Raw genomic sequence first — 10,849 nt, 5'->3', positions numbered from 1 at the left:
ATTAATTTAAAAATAATTTTGAAAAAGTTCGTTACCTCGGTTGTAGGATTGGATAAAGGGGTAAACCGCTCCGCCCCCGCCAAATTAATTCATTTCAAAGTGAAAGGTTCGTTTCACTTCTAATTTCTAATCTCACCCACCAACGTTTCATTCTTCCGTCACCAGATTTTCTCGGAAAAAAAAAAGGGTTTTATTTCAAATTTTCCGGGACAAAACTAAAAAAACAAAAAAGGAAAAAGACTTGAGTTGAGTATATTTAAATTCTCTCACTATAACAGTACTCTACGATTACGATTACTTTTGTTTCCCTTCCTTTCCGTTCCTTCCAGTTTGGGATAAAACTTCTCACTCAGTCTTAACTGTTACCTTTTTGTTTCTATTTGTGTGCTTCATGTTAATAACCAGAATCTCGTGAGTGCTCTCGTTCGTTTATACTTTTATACACATGGCGTGGCGGGGATTCATATCTTTTGGAAGAATATGGCCACCGTTTCAGGTAGTTATTCATTTTCTTCTTTTCTATACTTACCACAATAATTTAAACTCAGAATTTGGATTTGGATATTCATTTGATTCTTACCGCCGTACCAGTGGGATTTAATGTTGATTTGGTTTAGGATGTTAAAACTTCGAAGCAGGTAAAATTATTTTCTGGTAACTTCATTTACGTTTTAGCAGGGTTAATTGATGATGGAGACCTGATTATGCTTGAATTTTAATTGAAGCATGGAATAACCTAACTTTCAGCGGTTGTTTCAAATAGGTAGCAGCAAATTTATAGGGATAGAGACGTGTGTTCCATTTCTAATTAGGATGCGTGTGGTGTGGGTTGGAACTTGAGAGACTCCTCTTGATCCGTAAGAAACTTAGATCCAAAAATAAAAATGATCGACCATTTTCGTATGAGATTAAAATGAAGAACTAAGTATTAATCAACATAATTTATCCAGTTTATTACTGTTTCTTCAACTGAAGAATTTTACTCTGATTGATTGATGCATGCAATAATCATGTGGTGCGGGAGGAAAATTTTCCGAGTAGTTTTATGTGACCATTTTGTACTCAAATGTTGCCTCTGTTAAATTAGATGTTTCTCTCTTGGTTGTTTCTTCCGGCAGGGACGGATGCCCCGGGTTGATCCTTCTGCTCACACAATCAAATCACATGGGGCTACACTTGCAAGAAATCACCTTCATGATTGGCTCATATTGCTGTTGCTCATAGTGATAGAGGTTATTCTTTTCGTCATTCACCCGTTTTACCGCTTTGTGGGCAGAGACATGTTGGAAGACCTTAAATATCCCATGAAAGAGAACACTGTTCCCGTATGGGCTGTTCCTGTAAGTTCCCTTCCTTAGACAGAATTAAAAGCTCATTGAATTGCTTCCATGTTAGGGGATCCCTTGCTTTGTTGATTTCTGTTTTCATTTCATTACGCCTGAATGAACTTGAATTATGTTTTAATAATAATGGCCTGAGCTAATTGCATATTTTTATTTAATGCAAGTAATTATGGTTGATATGTTTTTCCCTTCTTTGATGTGTCCAGCTATATGCGGTTCTGTTGCCAATGGCTGTTTTTCTTCTCTTCTATATGCGGAGGAGAGATGTTTATGATTTGCATCACAGTGTCCTAGGTAAACTTCGTATTTTGCATACTTTCAGATACACAAATTAAAGCTGTTGATGAATTGGTAATAATGTTGTACTTCATTGCTAGCAGGGCTCCTGTTTGCCGTTCTGATTACCGCTGTCTTGACCGATGCAATAAAAGATGCAGTTGGTCGGCCCCGGCCAGACTTCTATTGGCGTTGCTTCCCTGATGGAGTAGAGGTTAGCAACTATCATTTAATGGACAATGTCGTTACATATATATACTAATATAACCACTTGATCATAGTTTCTCATACTCAATGTTTTAGTCTCTCCCAAGTGAATTTTGACCCCATTTTGTTGTGGTAATGGTGGCATAGAAGGCATAAAGATAATAGGATGCGTCCATCTCTTGTATAGAGTTTCTGGATTATTCCTTGTCTATCTTTTTTATATACTTGTATGGTTTCATTTTATTAGGAGTTTTCAGATGGTTTTACAAGAACTGTAACTGCTGAAATTTCGTACAGAGGGAATGGTCTTTACTTATTTGTTATTTTCTATTCCATTAACCTTGTAGGTTTATGACAAATGGGGAGGTGTAGTGTGCCATGGTAAGGAAAGTGATATAAAAGAAGGACACAAGAGTTTCCCAAGCGGTCATACATCATGTGAGCAACAAAAAGTTTACTGTTCTCTTCTACTACAAGCTTTTGGTCCGAGCAGATTGGAATTAACAATGCATTTTTATTAGTGAAGTCGAATCATAACATTATATCAGTTGCTCTCACATATAACTGGGTTGATAATCTTTAAGAAACACGAAATTGGTGAAATGCAGTAATGTTTGTATTCTTATAAGATAGCATATTGTAAATCTAACGAAATTGGTAATCATCATTCACTTAAAATTTTCAGACAGTAGCAACAAATTCTTTCCAAAATCAGTGCTGAAGTTTATTATAGCCAATATGTCTCGTGTGCTGTTAAGTACATAAAATAATATCTTAATTTACTCATCAAATCAGTAGCTAATTCCTTCAGAAAAAAGTCTGTGTGGAACCTGATACTTATATTAACGTCTGCAGGGTCCTTTGCAGGATTGGGTTTTCTATCGCTGTACCTATCTGGGAAGATCAAAGCTTTTGATCGCCAAGGGCATGTAGCAAAACTATGCATCGTGTTTCTTCCGATACTTGCTGCTTGTCTAGTTGGAATCTCTCGCGTAGATGACTATTGGCATCATTGGCAAGATGTCTTTGCTGGAGGTCTTCTAGGTTGTTCTTAATGACTTAAATAGCTAGAGAAGTTTAAAAATGGCTTAGTCCCAGCGCTGAAAGATCAAATTAAAGTGAAACTCATTTGATTGTGTTTCTTGCAGGGCTGGTTGTAGCAACCTTTTGCTATATGCAGTTCTTCCCTCCCCCTTATAGTGATGATGGTAACACCTCATCTCTCTGTTTGACTTCTTCAGTATTTCAAACCTTGTTTACGTTGATTTCTCCGAAGTTTTTGATTCACAAATATATTTCCAAAATTAAGTCTTTTGTAATTTTCTTATTGCCATGGCTCTACCAAGATATGGCTTTTTATGGTTTTTTTTACTATACCCTCTCACTCCCTATACCTATTAGATTCTTCTTGAGAAGTTAACTTATTTTAGATAGCAAACAAGATAAAACATTGAGCCTTGCTTAATTAGTCACCTGCAATTTCTCCCTTCAAAGTCACTATTCTTCAAGGCCTTTTCCTTTGTCCCTCGTTTAGAAGAAAATTTTAATCTCCTCATTCAAGTTACCTAGAGATATCAGTATAGCACTTGCAGGTGATTTGACCACTGTAGCAATAATCTAGTTTGTAACGAAGTCGCATTTGTGCTTAATGTGCCACTTTTGTCGTCCAATCATTATTTCAATTTTCAACTGAGAATAAGAACGGATGCCTCTGGCCTATAAGTGTAGTTAGGTGGAAGTTGGTTGTACTAGTATTAAATTCTGCATGATTTTGGATTTGATATCATTTTCAATGACAAATAAAAAATATTAAGGTGGATTTGGCCACTAACTTCAGGTTAGCCATGTGGTTGTGTTTGACCACCTTTACCAATAAGCAAATTTTGGCCATTCATGATGTCTGGATCAATGTATCATATACTCCTAGTTTGAAGCAGATTCCTCGAGCTGACTTTAAATTTATTTCTCTCCAGGATGGGGTCCCTATGCATATTTCAAGGCAATGGAGGAAGCACGAGTCAGTTCAAACACGAACCGGGATTCACCTCTTGTGCAGGCCATGGAGGTTCCAGGGGGTGTGAATCAAGCACCAAGGAGAAATGGTGATACATTGCCCCCTTTCACTTATCATAGCCCAAGCTTGGAAGCGATGGAGCTTGGACAGAAGTGATCTGATGAATTCTTCTGCGTTAATCTTCTCCTTTGATCCTTGTGACTTTGCTTTTGTGTAAATTGAAATGAGGTTCTCGGTCTACACGGCAAACACTTGATTTTAGCAAAGTAGCAAATATTGTGCAGTTTCTGTTCATGCATTACTAGCACTGTTGCTGGGTAAACAGAAAATGGTGCATGCTTTTCCGCTTATTAAGTAGATAGAACGTAGCTTAGTGGAAGAATTTCTTTAGATTAGTGTTAACATATGAATAATACTTGATGGCATTTGAATAATAACCGTGGTTCTAAATGTTCTAGCTTCCTGTTCACCATTACTCACAAGTCATAATTTGGACTAAATCCCCATTTTGGTCTTTGAGATTGACGCGATTATTCATTTTAGTTCCCGAAATTCAAAATTACCTATATTGGTCCTCCAGATTCAAGGATGATAAGACAAACGAAGTACTAAGATGACATCCTCTCTACCACACTGTATGCTGCAACGGCTGCAACGGCTAGCTGACGTGGCAAGAGTTGTATTTGTATCCAATTTAGTCTCTGAAACCCTAATTATCTTATTATTTATCTGAGTTATAATAACAAAATTTTAACAAGGGGGGACTAAATTGGATACAAATACAACCCTTGCGACATCAACTAGCCGTTACAGCGTCCAACGTGACAGGAAGAGTGTCATCTCAGCACTCCATTTGCCTAATCATCACCGAAAAGAGTCGAGGGACCATATTGGTGCCAAACTTGAATCTAGAGGACCAGTATAGGTAATTTTGAATTTCAGATACCAAAATGAATAATCGCGTGAATCTCATAGACCAAAATGGGGATTTAGTCCATAATTTGACGCCTCAAACCAAAAATACATCAGTATTACTCTGTTAAAATTTATTTATCTACTACGGTTCTTGTAAAAACTTAAATTTGAATGTGCTATATGATTTGAGTTTTATATGTGAGCATTGAACAATTCAAAAGGAGAGGAGGAATGGTATAGTGCTTATAAGGATTTTCATGAAAGTAATGGATGATAAACAAAAGCATTAATAAATTTGTAAGATGCAGATGCACTTTTCCAAGTTATCACGAATATCCAGCCAGCTGCATTGTCTGCTTGCTCGCATAACAATAAAGCCAATAAAAGAACATGTTTCTTGTAGCCCTAAAGGGCCTGCACGAGATTATCTTCGAAAATGAATCTTCTTAATTTTTTTTTTCGATTATTAAATCTACTCCTATAATCTTCTACTAATTTTAGAATGAATAAACTTATTACTTGAGCCTCTAGGTTATGTACTATATTATATTATTATATAATCTTATTACAGCAAGTACTATTCACTATGGTATTCAGCTAAACATTAAATAAATCAGGAATGATAGGGGAAAGAAAGGAGACTTTTCCTTGACAGTATGTAATTTTATTTTATATATTATTTGAGGTGTATGCCTGAGGAAATAATCATATGCAAATCAGTTGTCACCTCTTCTTAGCAATCAAAAGGTTGCTGTAGTAGTAAGCAATAACCACCCACCCATTTAATAAAAAAATCAATAAGAAATGTCTGTAGCTAAAATAAAGTCCGCTAGGTTCTGAAAAATTAAAACAGTATATTTCACATATAAACTGAAATTAGTCAAAATTTCATTAATGAAAAAGGGGATCTGAATTAAACCCCTTGCAATTGCAAACGAGTTGATAGAGTTTGAATGGATAACTGACTAAATCCAAATAAGAAAAAGCAAAAGCCAAAAAGGAAAAGGGGCAAAGCGGGGTTGAGATACGATTACGAAGTTAAAGTGCATATAGAAAATATCCACTCTTGCCTTGAGTAGTTATGATTTATTGATTTGTGAACGCAATAATAATAATTTTAACAATTGCATTGTATTTTAATTTTTTCCTTTCCAAACGAAAGGGAAAAAAAATCAAATTATTCAAATTTATTTATTATTACACCATTGGCTTCTTTCTTTGCCGAAGGCTCTCTCGCCACTCTGTCTGTGTGACCGTGTCGGTTGCTGTTCCTTTTTTTTTCTTCTCCCCTCTTTCATTTTTTTTTCGGGGTTCTATAGGGAGTTTGAGTAGAGAGCAAATAATTAGTTGTAAATAACGAAAAACAAATAAAAGGTGACATAGGAAGAACCGAAGAAGATTACTCGTAACAATTCTAATCAGCAATTATGAAGTTCAAATTCCCTATTTCCCTTTCATAACTAGAAAATAGAATAACTGACCCGAAATCATGAAGGAAGCAAATTCCTAATAATTGAGGAGAATACAAAAGATAGAATATCGCGAAACCGCTTTGCGTTGTTCAACAACTCCACGCGCCTTCTCCATTGTTTCTGCTGCTTCCGCCTTTTTTGAATTTCCTTTCTCCTACATCACCACAAACGCGCATTCTCTCCCACGCATTTTCATATCATTCTTTCCTTCTGCTTAGCCTCGAATCTCGAACACGTGCATCTGAATCTGCAGGTCAGTTACTTTCTCTCAATCTCTTCGCATTGTGATTCCTCTTTGTTCGTTGCACGTTTCACTTTTTTGTCTCGGTTTTTTACGCTTTTGCTTCTTAATTTTCTGTTAAGCGCGACTTGTGTGATATTTGATAGCTTTAGTTGACTCCTCCTCGAAAATGCTCTTGTTTCCCGTGAAAACCGCTTCCACAGAATATTAACGGTTGGATTTGTGTGCTGATTGCTGAAACACTCTTCTCAATTGATGATTTTACTTATCAGAGATTCAGAGTTGGATGTGATCTTCTTTTATTTTTATTTTCTTTTTCCAGCTGTAGAACTCCTTGAGACAATTCTCGTTTTTCTTTACCTGTTCGACCGATGAATGAGTTTGAGCTAGCAAAAGGAAGAAAACTCTCCTTTTTTCTTTATGATTACTTTTTGAAGAGAATACGCACTGCATATAGTTATTAACTTGATGATACCGGTGCCTGCTCAATAGCTAGGGCACAGAAAACTTACACCGTGATCATTATGAATTCTGTGGCTGGAATTAACCGTGCGATCTAGATAATTTTGGATTTTATATAGGTGTATATGTAATTATATATTTCTGGTGCTAAGAAATCGTGTGTTGACTCATTCTTGGTTAATCAATTAGATGTCTAAAGGTTTTGCATTCCCCTGAGGAGGTTTAAGAGAACTCAGAGCTTGCGACTGTCACATCGTTTTGGGATAGGTCAATAATGAATTGTCTTGATTTTATTAAAGTCAATATCTTACCCGTGAATATGATTAATTTGAATGCTGCTTTCGTTGATTGCAATTCAACCCCAAATTGAACCGTGAACCTACATTCCTACCTACCTGTTAAAGTGTTTTATATAACACATTCCTACCTACCCTCATTCCATCTTCTTTTTGCTCCTCCTTTTTTGGAACCTGTAGTCTAAAAGTCCTTACAGTCTTTTCCATTTCTCTTACCAATCTAAGCATGAAAAATATATCAACGAAATCATATGCATAACAATATACTGTGGTTCAATGGTAATGACAAATTGACAATGGTAGTGATTACATGTTTGCTCGAGATCAATATGAGGCACAACATTAAATAAATAAAAACCGAAAAAATGGAACTATACATTCAGGTTTATTACTCTAAAAAACTTGTCACTCTAAGAATTTGAGGTGTCTTTGTGTACAAAATTGGGCTTGGGAAAAAGTGGAGAAAAATCCTTCAGACGCCAAACTACATAGTTCTGGATTGTGAATTTTCTTTCTTCTTGGGTGAAGACTATTCCCCAATCCTATCTACTGAATTAATAGGATCTATCCCGCTAGTGTTCTGTTTTGTCAGTTTCACATGATTTGTAACAGTGTGTTTGTTTTGTTCTCCTTTCTGATTTTGCTTTTGGTAAATTTCCTTAAATTTTATGGTACCTTAATTCCTTCTTCCTATTTTCTCATTGGAAGCAGAGAAATGCCAGAAATTCAATTGGGTACACACACTATCAGATCACATGGAACTAGTGTGGCAAGAATACATATGCATGACTGGTTTATTCTTTTGCTTCTTGTGATCATTGATGCTGTCTTGAATATAATAGAGCCATTCCATCGTTTTGTTGGACGGGATATGATGACAGACCTTCGCTACCCATTGAAAGATAATACTATTCCCTTTTGGGCAGTTCCGGTATGTTGTATTTCCAAGAATTGTCTTAAAAGAAATTTACACCTATACAGATATTAAAGCTATATTACCCATTGGTTTGATCAACATTCAAGATATAATCTCTTGACTGTGTACTTTCTGAGCAGATCATTGCAATATTGGTGCCGCTGGTCATCTTTCTTATTTACTATTTCATTAGAAAGGATGTTTATGACTTTCACCATGCTATATTGGGTACGTCTCTGAACCTTTTAAAAGTTTTTTGTTATTTGTTATCCTTCCTGTTTGCAGATCACTGATACACGAACATATTGTAAAATGCACACCAGGCCTTCTATATTCAGTCCTCATTACTGCTGTGATAACTGATGCTATCAAAGATGGTGTTGGACGACCACGGCCAGATTTCTTCTGGCGTTGTTTTCCTAATGGAAAAGGGGTGAGTTTTCAACATCAACTACTGAGCCTGTTTTATTCCCTTTAATGTTGCACTTTGTATTTCATTGCTGAATAAAAATGACATTGGTGCATGACATATCAGGTGTATGATCAAGTAACAACTGATGTTATGTGTACTGGAGATAAAAGTGTTATCAAGGAAGGGCACAAAAGCTTCCCAAGTGGACATACCTCCTGTATGTAGCCTTTGACGATCTTAAATTAGAATTACATTCTCTTCTAATATATTCTTTTTTCTATTTCAAAAATCTTTAGTATAACTACAAAGTCAGAAATTGTTCATGGATGAGTTTGGTTAAAAAGAATAAGGATACGAGAATCTTTGAACCCTATTTAAGAATAATATACTTACGCAAAAGGTTGAGGTTTTGGTGGTATTAGAATAGTTAGTTTATCAACCTTGTGATTTTTGAAAAAGGGCTTCCCGTAGAGTTGGCATTTTTTATGTGGTGGTCCATCTCAAGAATGTGTTATTCTGTTCTTGTTTTGTAATTTACTACTTCCTACATGAATGACAACAATATAAGAAAATAAAGTCTCCTTTTTTGCTTTTATTTTTTTTAATTATTTTATGTTTTATCCAGGGTCCTTTGCTGGTCTTGTTTATCTGTCTTGGTATCTATCTGGAAAAGTTAGGGCGTTTGATCGTAGCGGTCACATTGCAAAGCTCTGTCTTGTTTTCTTTCCAATCCTCATGGCATCTATGGTTGCTGTCTCTCGTGTTGATGATTATTGGCATCATTGGCAAGATGTGTTTGCTGGAGGCCTAATAGGTTTGTTATTTAAAGTTAAATTTATTATTAACATTTAAGTAAATCTTTTGGTAAAGTTTCTTATGCAGACTTTTGCTATGCAGGGAGTGTAATTGCTTCCTTTTGTTACTTGCAATTCTTCCCACCACCATATGACACTGATGGTATGACTATGAATTGTTATCCTTTCTAGTATGTGTTGCAAAATCTGTCACATCTAACATCTTATACTGCAAGTTTAGTATGTGTTGCAAAAAAAGAATGTTTAACATGTTCTGTGCCTATATATTTTATGATCATATGATTTGATGCTGTTCCTAATATGATTTAAGCTTCTATAAATATTAACAAAACTATTATTAGATTAGTAAATAATATATTTTGCAGAACTGTTGCCACGTAAATTTGTTGGAGCTGAGTGAAAATTTGTCACTTAATGTTTTCTTTCGATTTAAGCAATGGATTAGTGTCTTTGTTTATGCGGCCAATCTTTTGTCTAATTGTCTAAGGACTAAGATCCTCGGCCCTGTTATTCAGGTGTCTTGAAGCATAGATGGCTTTTCGTTTGGCTTGTTTACACAAGTGTTGTTCATCAATGATTACTTGATTTCATTTTTCAAGAATAATATGATACTGTCACATATGCAGGGTGGGGGCCTCATGCATATTTCCGGATGTTGGCTGAATCTCATAATGCCGCTCGACCCTCTTCCGCCAATAATGACAGCCAGCGAGTGCAGTCCTCTGAGCTTCAGGCAGTAACTCTGTATATCCCACCTCACCAGGAGGGAGATACACGAAGCAATAGCTGGGATTCAAGCCCCATGTTAGGCGCACCACAAAATGTCAGGACACACTGACTGCTGTAAAGAGATTGGAAAGATCACCGGGTGTAAAAATTTTACGGGTTTGAGTTTTAGTTGCAGATAATAGACATTAGCATCATCCTGTTAGATATATATGCGGATGTCGATCTCTTTGGTTTTAACTTTTGAGCTTCTTATTGGATTAGAAATATCTTTGTAAGTTCGTTATCCTTTCTTTATAATGGCTTAGTTTTTACAGTCACTTGTTTCCAGTACATATACTAACATTACTCTATACATCATATATCGTTGGTTATATCGTTGGTTGAATGATTATTAGTGAAACGTAATTGTTAAGTTAGGTTTAAAATGTGTGTCCAAAACTAATTTGTCATGTTTAATTTTTCCCTTAAAATAGCATAATGGGAGAGAGAAAAATAATTGAATAAACAAGGAGCAAAGCACCGATAAATCTGTAAATACATATTAGTCGCTGTTCATATTTACGAAGTCTCCAAGAGTTTTATAAAGAGCAATCTTAAATGTTTTTGAGTTATCATAACTACAAAAATCAATAGTCATGTATTTAAATACGTGTGCTGTTTAATTTTTATAGATAATTAATTTAATAATTAATTTTTTTATATACGCATAACATGATTGTCATATTAATTATAAATGGATTTTCAAGTTAAA

The 10,849-nt window shown here is 35.5% G+C and overlaps 2 protein-coding genes across 3 annotated transcripts; both read left to right on the top strand.

The window, feature by feature from the left end:
• Window positions 1–4,290, top strand: LOC107467532 (lipid phosphate phosphatase 2). 2 transcript variants are annotated; one of them, XM_016086655.3, is made up of 9 exons: window positions 1–106; window positions 406–496; window positions 1,119–1,340; window positions 1,550–1,637; window positions 1,724–1,833; window positions 2,174–2,264; window positions 2,682–2,870; window positions 2,975–3,034; window positions 3,800–4,290. In XM_016086655.3, the coding sequence occupies exons 2-9, from the start codon at window positions 446–448 to the stop codon at window positions 3,994–3,996; spliced, it is 1,008 nt and encodes a 335-aa protein (XP_015942141.1). In that variant the 5' UTR covers window positions 1–106; window positions 406–445; the 3' UTR covers window positions 3,997–4,290. The 2 variants fall into 2 exon arrangements, with proteins under 2 accessions (XP_015942141.1, XP_015942142.1); XM_016086656.3 differs by lacking the exon at window positions 1–106 and adding an exon at window positions 116–245.
• A 1,693-nt stretch (window positions 4,291–5,983) lies between these two features.
• On the top strand, window positions 5,984–10,415 carry LOC107467489 (lipid phosphate phosphatase 2). The gene is made up of 8 exons (XM_016086604.3): window positions 5,984–6,480; window positions 7,938–8,157; window positions 8,283–8,370; window positions 8,466–8,575; window positions 8,678–8,771; window positions 9,180–9,368; window positions 9,452–9,511; window positions 9,996–10,415. Exons 2-8 carry the CDS (start codon window positions 7,942–7,944, stop codon window positions 10,205–10,207), a joined length of 969 nt encoding a protein of 322 aa, XP_015942090.1. The 5' UTR covers window positions 5,984–6,480; window positions 7,938–7,941; the 3' UTR covers window positions 10,208–10,415.
• The last annotated feature ends 434 nt before the right edge of the window (window positions 10,416–10,849 follow it).

This window comes from Arachis duranensis, chromosome 9 (assembly GCF_000817695.3).
Source record: "Arachis duranensis cultivar V14167 chromosome 9, aradu.V14167.gnm2.J7QH, whole genome shotgun sequence".
In the NCBI taxonomy this organism is placed as follows: domain Eukaryota; kingdom Viridiplantae; phylum Streptophyta; class Magnoliopsida; order Fabales; family Fabaceae; genus Arachis; species Arachis duranensis.
The sequence above is the reverse complement of the archived record's forward strand: the minus strand, read 5'-3'. Positions and strand labels throughout refer to the sequence as shown.